This window comes from Bufo gargarizans, chromosome 4 (genome assembly GCF_014858855.1).
Source record: "Bufo gargarizans isolate SCDJY-AF-19 chromosome 4, ASM1485885v1, whole genome shotgun sequence".
Classification (NCBI taxonomy): domain Eukaryota; kingdom Metazoa; phylum Chordata; class Amphibia; order Anura; family Bufonidae; genus Bufo; species Bufo gargarizans.
Genome location: NC_058083.1, coordinates 410,277,402 through 410,293,461, shown reverse-complemented (window position 1 = coordinate 410,293,461; position 16,060 = coordinate 410,277,402). Strand labels below are relative to the sequence as shown.

Below are 16,060 nucleotides of genomic sequence, written 5' to 3'. Positions count from 1 at the left end.
GATCAGACCACCAATTAGACCCAGATGTTAATCAGACCTCAGCTCAGAGTCCCAATCAGATGCCCAATGTTAATAAGACCCTGAATCAGACCTCAGCTCAGACCCCCAATGTTAATAACAACCCAATCAGACCTCAGATCAGAGCCCCAATGTGAATAAGACCCCCCCTATTCAGACATCAGATCAGACCCCCAAAACAAGAATACATATGGATGTTAGGCGCGACAGCAAGTAGATTTTCTTTTCTTTTTTTGTCTGCTCTGAGCATGGGGTTCTGAACTGACGGTGATTCACATTGGGGGTCTAATCTGATGTCTAATCTGAATGGGGGATTCAGACCTCAGATTAGACCCCCAATGTGAATGACCCTCAATCCAGACCCCCATGCTCAGAGCAGACAAAAAAATAAAATAGAAATCTACTTGCTGTCGCGCCTAACATCCATATGTATTCTTGCTTGGAATGTATGTTATACTGTTTGACTGTGGTAATTTCTTAGTTACGTTTTGGCCATTTAAAGCCTTTTTCAAACTAAGGTATAAAGAAAATCAAAGAAAAAAACATAAGAAATCTCCAGCATTATTTTGGGTAACATCAATGTATATTACAGAACACAAAACCAGTGGCTAGAGATTAGTTACAAACTTCTTGCACTATCGCGCTTCACATGTGGCGTTCCATACTGACACGCTACATACTGCGCATGCGCAGGCCGGACCCGTGATATTGCGCTCTTAAATAGAACGCTGACTGCGGATACATGTGGCTCGCATTACTCCTGTGCAGACGCACATTTCCCTTACTGAGCCCGCACCCCCATTATTCTCTCTGACTCCAGCGGCACCAGGTAACCTCACCATTATACATCCCTTACCCCCGTACTAGTTCTATTTCTCCAAACTCAACTATACCTTGGCTATTTATCCTTTTTCCAGTAAGATCTATACGCTATCGCCTTTATATACAGTATGTCCGCCTTTATATATGTCTGCCTTTGTAAATGCCTTTTTATATATGTTCTTTGTTTTATACATGTCTTTAACCTTAACCTACATTTAGTGTGACTCTCACCACTGTATCGTCCCATAAAGGACATGTTCAATTTTTTGGAGGAATGGAACCTATATTACTGCATTATCCTGTCTTTATATTATACTGATTCTTTCTACACCATATTTTTATATATTGCAATATCTTCAAATGGAGCACTATAGTCCTATATGTTGTTTTTATCTATGATACGGCAAGAAGTTTGTAACTAATCTCTAGCCACTGGTTTTGTGTTCTGTAATATACATTGATGTTACCCAAGATAATGCTGGAGATTTCTTATGTTTTTTTCTTTGATTTTCTTTATACCTTAGTTTGAAAAAGTCTTTAAATGGCCAAAACGTAACTAAGAAATTTCCGCAGTCAAACAATAAAACATACATTCCAAGCAAGAATACATATTTTCGTTTCTTCTTCTTCTTCCTGGAGTTTATTTAATACTACTAAATTAGGTGGGAACCCGACTCCAGTGAACCTATCTTTAAGAAGAGCAGTGTGCGACTAAGCTTTTTCTATGCTCCTAACATCCAGCAATCTTCCTGGTCTCTCTGCCATGCTGTGTAGTGACCCGATGTCACACAGCATGGTCACCGAGCGTCGACATCCTCACGTTGTGTGCACATCACAGTGTGAGGAGCCTGCAGGAGAAGACCAGGAAGCGTTGAACACAGAGCCAGCACAGGGAGCGCTGCAGTCACCGCTTCCCTATCCTCCTGTACTAATAAGAGCTTCCATATTGGAAGCACTCCTTAGTATTCACCCCGTAAGACGCACTGATATTTTCCCCTTACTTTGGGGAGGGGGAAAGTGCGCCTTATAGGGCGAAAATGACGAAACAGCATACATAACTTCATAAAGCCAATTATAACAATGTCCACTAAATGGCAGCAAAGTACTCTAGGTGGATAACAAATATAGCACAATACAGTAATAATTCTAGATGAAAACCAATAGCGGAGATAGTACACAATATAATACTAAATATAAGAAACTTTACCGGCAAAACAAACCAGGTGTAAAACCTTCATTTCGAGATCAACAGTCTCATTTTCCATGTTCATTTAAAGCTTAACACGTTCATCTTTAACCTGTTTCTTTTTATACTTATAGGAAATATTGAAAGAAATGCAGAATAAATCTAATGCAGTAAAGGAGCTGGAGGCACAGAGCCAGGCATTTACTGAATTTATAAGTTCTGCAGAGATGGCTCGGATAAAAGCCAAGCTATCACAGATGGCCAAGCATTGGGATGGGCTGAAAGAATACGGACATCAACTAGAAGGCGATATTCTTGGCATTGCCAAACAGCAGCAGAAGTTTGATGACACAATTAGACAGGTAAATAAAATGGTATTTGGTGCAGTACACAGCTTTTATGTTCATTTGTGTTAAATATAAGGATATTTTACTTTGCCACTGTTTGCTGTCTCCACCCATTCCCAACCATGTCAAATAGGACTACTTTATGGTTCCGTTTTTTTGGTATAGGAAATTGTTAGGAATTATTGCCCAATTCATGAGATTATCCTTCATGTTAAGATTGTAAAAAAAATGTCATTAGATTTTTCCTATTGATTTGCATTTTGGTGATTTGTGGGATATTTAATCTAGGTGATGAGACAGGTATGGCTATATAATATATTGACTTCTTTACAGATTCAGACGTCTTTAGAGAATATTGAGGCATCTTTGGCCCTTCCAGTTCACAACTGTTCCTCTGCAGCAGAGACATACAAAGTCCTACACTCCCATCAGGTAAGTTAGCCGAACAACAATTTGTTTCATTTCACTACAGATTCGGGAAGATGGTTGATGTGTCATGGCATCATTATATAAAGCATAAGTGGTCAAAAGACTAGTTGGAGAAGAGGACACATGGAGATGACTTGTAATTGACTAGACAGGTGTATAGTATTGTGTCATGCTAAAAGGTGTTGGATATGTCTTACAGGGGTATCTGTTGAGAAAATGTATGAATTACTGCCTTTTATCGTTGGGAATATGTGTTTTTTCACCTATAGGATCTCTGTCATGATGTTGAAATGTTGAAAAACAATATCCATTCTCTAAGTGCGGGCACTCGCAAACTGACAAACAAGAGTACGGTAATGCAGGCCATTTCCAACCTCCAAACCCGATTTGAAGTTGTGAATACAAAGGCTAAAGAAAGGCTCTCCTTGTTGGAGCAATTGTTAATGCATTGGCAAAGGTAAGATTCTGAGAATCTATACAATTAGTAAAATGACAACTAAAGTGAAAATTAAAATACATCAGTTTTACCAGTTCAGACGTGTTTAGGGCCATTTATCAAACTGGTGTAAAGCAGAACTGGCTTAGTTGCCCATAGCAACCAGATCCCACCTTTCAGGAGATGTGAAAAATGAAAGTTGGAATCTAATCGGTTGCTATGGGCAACTAAGCCAGTTCTACTTTACACCAGTTTGATAAATAACCCCAATATTTCTTTAGGAAATGTTTTAGCATTATATATATTAAACTGTTACCCTCGGCACTCCAGCTGCTGTAAAACTACAACTCCCAGTATACACACTTGCTTGGCTGCTCTTGTAACTCCCATAGAGGTGAATTGAGCATTCTGGAAGTTTCAGAGCAGCTGGAGTACCAGAGGTTGCTGATCCCTGGCCTAAGGCCTGCGTAGGGAACCTTAGAGAGCGGGAGGTCCAACATTGCAACTTCGGAAGGTCTTGAGATCACTTTGTACCAAGTTGTGATAGGACCATGGGAGCAATGGTGGGTAGATTAGCAGAAGTGTTACCACTGTCCCTGGACAGGGCCTGGATGGATATATTTTTTTTATTAAAGTCACCACTACAGATCATCAAAGAGAATACAGCAGTGATGAGATGTAGCCAGAGGCTGAGTACACAACGGTTGCATCCAGGGGTTCACAGGTTAGGTTTTCTCTAATTGTAGATGGCCCAGGCCATGATGAGCACTTGTTCAAGCCACAACTCCTCTGCAGATATTGCGCTAGGTCAATAATACTGCCTATATTATGCCGACAAAATAATTGCACCAGATTGCCCCATAGTCATACCTTTAAACTTTTAAAAGGGTTTTCCGAGACTTCAATACCGATGACCTATCCCCTGGACAGGTCATCAGTATCTGATTGGTGGCTGTTGGAGAAGTGAGTGCGCGGCAGCCTTCTCCATGCTCATCAAGAATAGCGCTGTACATAGTATGGCAGCTGTGCTTGTTATTGCATGCTCAACCCCCTTCACTTCTATGGGGCCGAGCTGTGCCTAGACCATGTGACTGATGAACGTGAGGTTAAATAACCTAGGGATAGCTGAGAGAAGGCCGCGACACTACCGTGAGCGCCACTGCCTTCTCAAACAGCTGATTGATGGAGATAGGGTAGGTAATCAGTATTCAAGTCTCTGAAAACTCCTAATAAATAGAAAGATGTTAAATGGTCACATTACCATTTCCCTAAGTTCTAAGGTATGTGTCCGTACGCTGTCAGCAATGATTGTCCAGTGTAAGACTGTCCAATCAGTGTCATACCTTGCACTTTTATGCACATTTTGGCCACGACCATTGCATGCAAAGAACACAACCCTTTTCACTAAGCATAGACTAGTTGTTCCTTTGCCTGTCGGATACTATAACACATATGGGAAACCAGCTTAACTGAAAATCAGTTCAATGTACAACTTCTGTGTTGACTGAGTCATTATGTAAATTGTAAGATGGAGTTCATAGATGAACATATCCTGTCAAATAGGTGACCTGGAAACATTCAGACAAGCTAACAACGTCTTATTTAACATTTAACAATTACGAATACTTTGCTCTTCACTTTTAGGCAAGAAAAGGAAATTTCTTCTTTTGTGACCTGGCTTGAAACAAGTGAAGCTTTGGCTGGTCCACAACAAGGACAATTCTCTGCAGACAAAGCAAAATTGGAATCTGAAATGCACTCACTTCAAGTATGGAAAATATATGTAACCACAAATATGCAATTAATGTAGTTCATGGTTATGCCTCTGTTCATCTAGTCATTGTTAGTCAGTGATTGCAAGAACCAGACTTAGGCTACTTTCACACTCGCGTTTGGTGCGGATCCGTCATGGATCTGCACAAACGCATCCGTTCAGATAATACAACCGTCTGCATCCATTCAGAACGGATCCGTTTGTGTTATCTTTAACATAGCCAAGACGGAGCCGTCTTGAACACCATTGAAAGTTGTGTGCCAGGACAGATCCATTTGGCTCAGTTTCATCAGACGGACACCAAAACGCTGCAAGCAGTGTCCGCCTCCAAAGCGGAATGGAGATGGAACGGAGACAAACTGAGGTCAACTGATGCATTCTGAGTGGATCCTTATCCATTCAGAATGCATTTGGACAAAACTGATCCATTTTGGACCGCTTGCGGGAGCCCTGAACGTATCTCACAAACGGAAACCAAAACGCCAATGTGAAAGTAGCCTAAATCTTGTATACATAGCACAAAAAAAGCGGAAGGAATCCCAACCAGCAGAATAGCCTGAGCTGCTAGGGACGACAGTCAGGGATGATGAAACTACCAATGCTGGGCCACTGATATGATTAAAGGGTTTCTGTCACCAGAAATACCTAAATTAAACTGGCTGACATTAGTGATGTGATAATGTCAGCTGAACCTAACTAGCCTATTCCTAGTTTTATCTATGCCCCCATTACTCCACAAATGTAACTTTTATAATACGCAAATTAGCCTCTAGGATCGGGGAGCGGGGGGGCGGGGGGGTTGCTGCTCGTGCTCCTAGAGGCTAATTTGCATATTATAAAAGTTACATTTGTGGAGTAACGGGGGCATAGATAAAACTAAGAATAGGCAAACCTTTTAGAGACCAAGTGCCCAAACTGCAACCCAAAACCCACTTATTTATCGCAAAGTGCCAACACGGCAATTTACCCTGAATACTAGAGTCCAATATAATATATCTTTTATGTACTTTATCATTTATCTATGATAGCCTGCCTACATTCTGTGTGCTGCCTGTGCTGTTCATAGCGCACCTGCGCTGATTAATGGCAGGAAAAGTGTTAGGCATACTGGCATGCCTTAGACTTTTTTCAGGGTGTGGGTGCCCACAGAGAGGGCTCTGAGTGCCACCTCTGGCACCCGTGCCATAGGTTCACCACCACTGTCCTAGAGGCTCTGTTCTCCCACCTCTGTCACCTCCCTCCAAATCTTTATTGACAGGGCCAGGCAGTGTTTGCATCCTCCTGCCGGCCGAGTGCCTGCCCCGTGCCGTTCAGTATTGAAGGAAGGATGTTCACTGGTTACCGACTTCCTTACTGCGCCTGCTCTGAATACTGAACGGCACGGCCCATACAACCTTGTGCTGCCCATACTAACGGCAGATGAGTTGATTTCAGAGGTCTGTCATGTATAAGTTAAAAGTAACTGGTTGCTGAGAACCAACATCACAATCATTGCAGAGTAGGCCTGGAAAAGAGTCACGGCCACCTGATCAGCAGATGGGCGGGAGAGCAGGAGAATATGAATAACCATGACTCTTCTCAGGTAGATTTGACTCTTTTTAAGGCCTGTCCTGCAATGATTATGATGCTGGTTCTCAGCAACCACTTACCTTTAGCTGTGACACACCGCTGAGATCAGCATTTCTGTCACTAATGTATGCTGCCCTCAGTGAGGTCAGCATAAAGTTGATGACAGGTTCTTTTTAACAGCCTGATATGTCTTTGTATTTTGCCAGGATCTCAAAGCGGAGTTGACAACACAATCTCAGAGATATACGGTTCTGGTGCAGTTGTGTGCATCTTTATATCCGACTTCTTCTGAAAGCAGTGTAGAGCAACTGAGGGAACATCTTGAGAAACTGTCCCAGAGATGGAATATACTACCAGAAGCTGTTTTAAAAAGGTAGGTATTTCTTAGACCGAGTTCACATCTGCATTGAACTTTCTTCCATCAGAGGAACAGAACCATAAAAAAAAAATGGATTCATTGTTTTGAGTAGCGGTTGTGCTCAGTTGGCATCAGTTTTTGTCAGGCATACATCTACATTCCACCAGCGCCTTAGAACAACTCCAGCAAAGTATAGGAATGTGTCAAAAAGGCAAACATTTCTTTGAAGTTCAACCTAATGGCACATTAATGCCCCCCTTCCCCTCTTGTCAGGTCTCCGTTTGTTCTAAATGAATCACTTAATAACTTCTCACAACCACATTGCTCTGTCAACTAGGTGACCTCTCAAGATCCCCAGTGTTCCAAGGCAACTTAGGCAATGAGGACGTACTGTATTAATAGGGCTTTCCAGTTTTATGTTTATACAGCCTAGTCACCAAATAAAAAAAAATACAACAACGTTCTACTTTACGTTTCTCACCATTTTTGAGAGTGCTGACAGCGCTATGTAGGTGGCAGGGAGAGCAAAGCAAGCATACCTTGTTTGGTGGTCCTTCAGGGTGCATGACAGAGAAATTGAAGTTCTAATCCCAGCACAGTGATCGCAGTGCCCTGGGCTCTATATATTGAACTCTTTGCCCCCTCTCCACTCTGCTCTGAGTGGCAGCTCTAGCGGTTTCCTGACTGGATGTGAAATAAAACTGTCTGAGTCTTGCAACCTGCATGTTCACCACACCTGGTATGTATACCTGTATCAGGGGCGAACTGGGAACTTAAAGTGGCCCTGGAAAAAATACTTAATGTGGTCCGGTTCTGTAGTGGGGTCCAAATAGAGAGAAGGCAGGGCCAGCAGTATCATATTGTGGCACATTATACCACCCCAACAGTCAATCACAAAATACTGCCAGCAGTACAAAATACATCCCCAAAAACCCTCCACTAGCCGGCCATGAGGAGGGCCCAGGCGCCCCCCTGAGCATCGGCCCACCAGGAAATTTCCCTGTAAGGTCTATGGCCAATCTGCCCCTGACATGTATAGTGCGGTCAGCACTTTTGACCCCTCACTCCCTTTAGACTTCTTTTATGCTTTATTAAACTAAGACAGAAAACCTCATTAAAGCACATTATTAGATAAATACACTAACCTTTATCAAGAAGGATCTGACCAATATATATGGTGAGTATCTATGGTGAGGAAAAGGAGCTATCCAAAGAGAGCATTTTTTGGAGGAATTGAGAAAGAGATTATAGTACTGGAGAATTCCCAGCACGACCTAAAAATATTTGTGACACCACAGCCACTGAGGAGGATTATGAAATCACTATGCCAGCTTCTCACAAGACCTCCATATTCTTATGGAGATCCATTGGTGTCATGCACTATTCAGGAGAATGTTTGGTGTATTGACATAAGAAACCCATTAAAGCACAAAGACAATCAGAGTCTTAGCAATTTCAAGACCAAACATCAAATATTGATCATCTGACTTATTTAACTCATTATATGGCCATATTTTTATATTTTAGGATTGGTGTCATGGAGACCATTATAGGTGAACATCAGCAATTTGATGCCCTGTTGCTAGAATTTTCCCTCTGGATTCAGCAGTTTCTTAAAGACCTTCAAGATGCTGCTGAAATAAACACTTCTGATTATGAATCTACGCTTCTATTAAATAAGGTAACCTTATCATGTAGTATCATCTGCTTAGATTGGAAATGTCCTACTGTCTGTTGATAGTAAATATGGTAGCTTGGAAATCCAACAGGGTTGTATTTATGCAGATTTTTTGGTTGGAACATGACCATAATCTTTATCTTTTGTTGTGATACTGTACTGCAACTTTGCGATCATATGCCACGCTGCTACAAGTCGTCGAGTAGTCCTATCCTTATCACAGGTCACGTTAAATCTCAGAGCTAGAACCCTCAATAAGTATATTTTATATACATTATTTTCCCTATTTTTTCCAGGACCATATTGCAAAAGTGAAAACCCAGCAGAAAGAAACTGATCATTTGAAGGATCAGCTCAGTAAGTTATGCGCTTTCACCATTCCGGGTGATCATTCTGTGTTGGAAGGAAGAGTCACAGACTGTGTACAGCTATTTGAAGAAACTGCTCAAATCACTGGGCGACGACAGGAATCCCTTTCCAAGTTAGGCTCCTTTTTACAAATGCACCAACAATCTCTGAATGTCCTATGTAACTTAAAAGAAACAGTAGAAGGAGCAAGCAGCCTAGATAAAGACAAATCCGAGTCTCTGGAGAAAGACATACATAGACTTGCTCAGGAAATTGATGAATTAACAGCTCTGGCAGTAGGACTAGACACAGCTCTTACCAAAGCACAATACCATCTAAAGAGCTCCATTTCTGAGGAGAGGACTTCCTGCAGAGCTCTGGCCGATAACCTAATTATGGAACTGGAGAAAGTTCAGAAATTTCTGGGAACAAAACTTTGTGAAGCAGAAGCCCTTGGAGCACTTTGGAAATCATTTATTGATTGTAAAGAGAAATTGCTGAAGACAATCGAAGATATTGAAGAAAAGGCAGATGGTGAAGAGATGAAGGAGTCAACATTACCGGCTCTTCAGCAAAGGTGAAATGAAACCTCAGCATGCTTGTTTTTATTGTTACATCCATTAAATAATTATAATACTGTAAGTGTTATGCAAACTGGTGTAGAGCAGCTGAGTCTACTGAACAGATTTGATTTGGGGCCCCCTTTGGTCTTCACCATTTAAACCCTATTTAGGAATCTGGACTCTGCTGCCGGGGAACGACCAGGCTGCTACCTCCTAGAATAGTCTCTGTTTAGTAGACTCCTGACCCATGGGGTTCAAGAGAGACATGGGTGAAATACCAAGGGGTCAGGGGGACCAGGTGAGTGTTCTGGTGGCCATGTCCACCAGGGGGAGTGAGGTTGCAGTGGGCACAGATGGCTGGTATAACAATAAGCAATCAGTTTTGTGCAATAATCAGTTTTTTGTGTATCCAAATCCGTAACATGTGCACCAGGTTAAGTTATGGCATGCTATTTTTGGGGTTCCAGCTAGATCCAACCAGGATCTCCAACTTGCAACGAAGTGCCACCAAAGTATATTTATTTCATTTGGAGCACATAAGCATATAACGGTTTAAACTACATTTGTTGTTTTTGATGATACCTTAGTAGGTTTTGTCTTTACAAATAGTTGTGAATCATTTATAATGGTAGAAAACCTTAGTTGCTGTTTTGGTTTTCTTTTATCATAAATGTTAATCTCGTTTCACCCAGTATTCCATTATAAGGTATTACCATCTATTAGGTATTACCCACTGGGTAGTGGGTATTTAGTGCAGTGACCACACCAAATAAGTTTAGACTGGTAGGTGTTTGTCCTGTGATACATTTCCTTCAATATCCGTCAAGTCTTACAAATGACTGATCATTGTTGTACTGTTGAATGCAGATTAAAAATATTCAATGAACTGGAGGAAGAAATCAACTCTTACCAACATGAAAAGCAGTGGCTTATGGACAAAGCAAAGCAGATCGCCCAGAAGGATTTATCCATGGCTGCAGAGGCAGATAAAGAGCTGAATGGTCTGATCATGACTTGGGAAGACACACACAAGCTTATTAGTGAAAGGTAAATATAAAAGAAGCCGTGGTCCCTTCCTCCTTTCATTAGGACATACCGGTATATTTCAAGTTATCACTAACAAATACAGTTTACACCTACCATGTACCAGTTAGACTGTGTTTCACTTGTCATTGATATAAAAGAAGCATTAAAGGGCTGAAGCAAACGTCATTTATCATGTAGACAAAGTTAATACAAGGCACTTACTAATGCACTGCTTCTATCCAGGGGTTACGACCACTCTGCAATCCATCAGCGGTGGCCATTCTTGCACACTATAGAAAAAAGCACTGGCCTCTCTGGTGGCTGGGTCGTAATCCCTGGAAACTAGCAGTGTGATAATGCGATTGAAAAATGAATCAAGCCAGCAAAGGAGGCAATATGGACAATAACTATACGTTAGTAAGTGGCTATCTCTACATGATAATTGCCATTTGCTGAAGTGAGACTACCAATTTAAATCTAGAACTCACTAGAACTCACTATAGCAGTAGGGCTATATACATATTATTGTATGCATATTTTATTAAAACAGATTGGTTAAAATGAGCTTCAGTTTAGTATCCATTCATTATAACCTATGAACACATATAACAGAGGGCAAAAGAAGCTGACTTCATATATTCTCCTCATGATAAACTCAACCATAGACTTGTTTTGGGGGCCTGTACACCCTTCACAGTGCACTTTGAGGGAAGATGATCAGAAACCAAGGGATACATTGCTCAGCATTTCTGGCCTTTTGTTTGAGAATTCGCGGTGGGGCAGAGGGGGACGGGACTCAACTCCGACCCGACCAATCAGATGTCTCACAGTGAAATGTCAAATGTTTTTCTGTAACAGAAATGCTTAAAGCTTTAGACAACTTAATCAATCCTTTTAAACCAGGCATATTGCTTGGTAGCGTTGATCATGCTGATGAAAACAATATCTTCCTTTTCTCTGTAGCTTGCAACATTGTGGAGACATTATTACTTTTATCTTTATGCAAATTAGGAGGTTTGAGCACCGAGGACCTGGCATAACTCACCGCTTCTGCTACGCCCCTCGGTGCCCAGTACACTTTGATTGTCAGGGCAAGACTGACCTGTCTAATGGTGTCTGTACTGTGGTCACTAATAATCATTAGTGGTCTAGCGTTATTTATGGTGTAAAAACAGTAATTGGTGGCAGTGTGTTTTAGCAAAATTATGCATCTCACCCAGTTAAGCCAGTACTCTCTGCTCGGTGCTAATGAAGGGCAATCTCCCTGAAACAGCTGTCTGCAGATGAGATGCTTGCTTATTTATTATCAGAGTCATGTCTCAAGGCCTATTTAAAGGGTCAAACATTGTCTTATAGGATAGATGCCTTATATCTGATGACATTAGAGGCAGAGCTTGTTAAGAGCTCATCTGCATCCCTTCTCAGAATTCCAGAGGAGCTTTGCCTGGCATATAAGCCTCCTTACGTCATTTAGGTGCTCTCCATATGGAGGTATAGTATCCCCCGAATGCATTCCCCCAGGAACACATGATTTTGCTAGCTTTGCTCCTTCACTGGGAGGATTGTAAGGTAAGTATTCTCTCCTTCTCACTCACTTCACTTCTCGCTCCCTTGAATGCCTACATACCTGTATTAGACCTTGTTTTGAATTAACCCCATTTACACCTGCACTCAGCCGCCTCTAAATTCCTATCACTCTCTTTCTCCTTCGGCCTCTCACAGTGGTCTTCTGCTCTCATCCACAGAGATGGTCACACTCTGGATCTTATCTTTACCCGCCTCTGCTCCCTATCTAACCTTTCTAATTTGCCTTTTCCCCTATCCGACCACAACCTACTCACCTTCTCTTCACTGGTCTCTTCTGCTGCTCCCCCGGTCCACACACTAACACACCCTCGACTTTCGCTTGCTTCCTGACTCTCTTCTGCCACTTTCTACCATTTGTTCCCTCCAAGACCCAGATACTGCCACCACCCTGTATAACACCACAATAAGTAGAGCTCTGGACATTGTTGCCCCCCTCACACACAACAAAACCCGAAAAATCAACAGACAACCATGGCACACCAACCTGACCAACAAACTCAGACAAGCTTCCACGGCTGCTGAGCGGCGATTAAAGAAGTCTTATTATAAGGATCACTTCACCACATACAAACAATCCCTCCTCATTTTCAAATCCTCACTGACTGATGCAAAACAGACCTACTTCTCATCCCTCATATCTTCCCTGTCCCACGGCCCTAAACAACTTGTTAACACTTTTAACTCCCTTCTCAGTCCCCCAGCTCCCCCACCCTCTCATCTCAGCTGAGGACTTTGCCACATACTTCAAACAAAAGATAGTCAACATCAGAGAAAGGTTCAGTGCACAGTCCCCACAGATCCTCTACACAACTGCTCAGTCCTCTTCTTCCAAAACCCACTTCTCCACCATTACATTCTACTATCCAGATCACATCTCACCACCTGCACATTTGACCCAATCCCATCCAACCTCATCCCTAACCTCACCACAGTCTTTATCCCAGCCCTAACTCATCTCTTCAACCTATCATTAACCTCTGCTGTCTTTCCCTCTGGTTTTAAACATGCTACCATTACACCCATCCTCAAAATCCTACATTTGACCCATCTTCTTTGTCCAGTTATCGCCCCATTATCGCCCCATATCACTTCTTCCATATGCCTTAAAGCTACTTGAGCAACATGTCTATTTTGAACTGTCCTCTCACCTCTCCTCCTGCTCCCTCTTTGACCGGCTACAATCTGGCTTTGGACCCCCCCACTCAACTGAGACTGCCCTTACCAAAGTCACCAATGACCTACTGACAGCCAAAACCAAAAAAACAGGCAGGCACAAACTCTCTCATTTCTTGGCATCACTGACCTGGCCCTCTATTGGATCACATCATACCTCACAGACTGGACGTTTAGCGTCTCCCACTCTCACACCACCTCCTCGTCTCATTCCCTCTCTGTTGGTGTCCCGCAAGGCTCTGTCTTAGGACCCCTGCTCTTCTCTATCTATACTTTCAGCCTTGGACAGCTCATAGAGTCCCATGGCTTTCAGTATCACTTTTATGCTGACGACACACAAATCTACCTTACTATCTAGAATCCCAATGCCAATCTTCCATATCCTCCTTCTTCTCCTCTCGCTTTCTAAAACTTAACATGGGTAAAACAGAATTTATCATCTTTCCCTCATCTTGCTCAACCCCCCCAAACAGACCTATCTATCAGAATCAATGGCTGCACGCTCTTCCCAGTTAACCAAGTCTGCTGCCTTGGAGTGACCTTGGATTCTGCCCTCTCCTTCCGACCGCACATCCTAGCCCTTTGAGTCTGCAAAAATGCATGTACATGACCTCCTTATCTCCCGCCTAGACTAATGCAACATTCTCCTTTGTGGCCTTCTATCTAGCACTCTCGTACCCCTCCATTATATCCTCAACTCTGCTGCCCGACTATCCACCTCTCACCCTGTTACTCCTCTGCTGGCCCCCTATTGCCCACCGAATTCAGTTCAAAATACTAACAAATACATACAAAGCTGTCCACAACCTGTCCCCTCCCTACATCTCTGAGCTACTTTCCCGATACATCCCCACACGCAATCTCCGATCCTCACAAGACCTCCTTCTCTCCTCTTATCACCTCTTCCCACAATCTCCTCCAAGATTTCTCCCATGCATCCCCCTTCCTCTGGAACTCGCTACCCCAACATATCAGACTCTCGCCTACAGTGGAATCCTTCAAAACCTAAAAACCCACCTCTTCAGACAAGCCTACAACTGCTGCCTCTGTACCGCCATGACCAGCTTTACCCTCTCCTACTGTGTCCTTCTCCCATACGATGTAGATTGTAAACCCTCACGGGCAGGGCCCTCTCTCCTTCTGTACCAGTATGTAACTCGTCTTGTTCATGCTTAGTGCAATTGTCTGTATTATGTATGTATAAACCTTTTCGTATGTACAGCACTATGGAATGAATGGTGTTTTAATAATAAATAATATAAACCACTGCGCATTAGCAAAATCGGGCATTCTTAGAGAAAAAGACTTTGATAAATACCTGTGTTGACCTTGAATTCTAATCATGTTTCTCATTTATTATAGTCAAGAACAGTGCTTGGTTCTTATCAATCTGATGAAAGAGTATGAGCATCTAAGGTCTTCTATTACCAGACTTATAGAGAATGCGGAAAACATGATAACAATTAAGTCCACTTTAAAAGACCAGGAAGACATCCGACGTAGTATAGCAAAGGTAGGTGTCACAAACAGAAAAAAGATGGAAATAGAATAGAATAGAGGGCTTAGGAGGAAAAGTCAAAGCTCTTACTTAAGAAAAGAAAAAGCTGGGAAATCTGCTGCAATATATTTTGTTAGGCTACTTTCACACTAGCGTTCAGAGCGGGTCCGTCTGATGTCTGCACAGACAGATCCGCTCCTATAGTGCAGATGTTTGGATCCATTCAGAACGGATCCGTCTGCATTATAGTTTAAAAAAAAATCTAAGTGTGAAAGTAGCCTGAACGGATCCGTCCAGACTTTACATTGAAAGTCAATGGGGGACGGATCCGTTTGAAGATTGAGCCATAGTGTGTCATCTTCAAACAGATCTGTCCCCATTGACTTACATTGTAAGTCTGGACGGATCCGCTTGCCTCCGCACGGCCAGGCGGACACCCGAACACTGCAAGCAGCGTTCAGGTGTCCGCTTGCTGAGCGGAGCGGAGGCTGAACGCTGACAGACTGATGCATTCTGAGCGGATCCGCGTCCACTCAGAATGCATTAGTGCTGGACGGATGCGTTCGGGGCCGCTTGTGAGCCCCTTCAAACGGAGCTCACAAGCGGACACCCGAACGCTAGTGTGAAAGTAGCCTTACAGAGGGAACTCAAAAAGACCAAATTAAACAGCCACTGAACTTGTGGTAGAACTCTTGTAAGTGTAAAGTTCATAGTAAGGGCTGTTGAAACAAGCCGCTTACATTTCAGTTGTGGTGGTCTCCATGGCAGTCACCTAAACACTACAGCCTTTTTTAACAACGATTTAGTACGGGTGGCGATTTTGAAAGTTGACCACTACTAGCACCCTCTGTGATGCTACATACAGTCAGGTCCATAAATATTGGGACATCAACACAATTCTAACATTTTTGGCTCTATACACCACCACAATGGATTTGAAATGAAATAAACAAGATGTGCTTTAACTGCAGACTGTCAGCTTTAATTTGAAGGTATTTACATCCAAATCAGGTGAACGGTGTAGGAATTACAACAGTTTGCATATGTGCCTCCCACTTGTTAAGGAACCAAAAGTAATGGGACAATTGGCTTTTCAGCTGTTCCATGGCCAGGTGTGTGTTATTCCCTCATTATCCCAATTACAATGAGCAGATAAAATGTCCAGAGTTCATTTCAAGTGTGCTATTTGCATTTGGAATCTGTTGCTGTCAACTCTCAAGATGAGATCCAAAGAGCTGTCACTATCAG

General features: G+C 42.5%; 1 protein-coding gene across 17 annotated transcripts in view; it reads left to right on the top strand.

Moving 5' to 3' along the window:
* Positions 1 to 16,060, top strand: part of SYNE1 (spectrin repeat containing nuclear envelope protein 1) — a 451,533-nt gene that overhangs the window by 199,171 nt on the left and 236,302 nt on the right. For all 17 annotated transcript variants that reach the window (XM_044288568.1, XM_044288579.1, XM_044288581.1 and 14 more), the window contains 9 exons: positions 2,161 to 2,388; positions 2,707 to 2,805; positions 3,072 to 3,259; positions 4,883 to 5,006; positions 6,788 to 6,954; positions 8,467 to 8,620; positions 8,914 to 9,542; positions 10,396 to 10,575; positions 14,677 to 14,827. In XM_044288568.1, the coding sequence (XP_044144503.1) occupies positions 2,161 to 2,388; positions 2,707 to 2,805; positions 3,072 to 3,259; positions 4,883 to 5,006; positions 6,788 to 6,954; positions 8,467 to 8,620; positions 8,914 to 9,542; positions 10,396 to 10,575; positions 14,677 to 14,827 (1,920 nt within the window). The remainder of the gene's footprint in view (positions 1 to 2,160; positions 2,389 to 2,706; positions 2,806 to 3,071; positions 3,260 to 4,882; positions 5,007 to 6,787; positions 6,955 to 8,466; positions 8,621 to 8,913; positions 9,543 to 10,395; positions 10,576 to 14,676; positions 14,828 to 16,060) is intronic.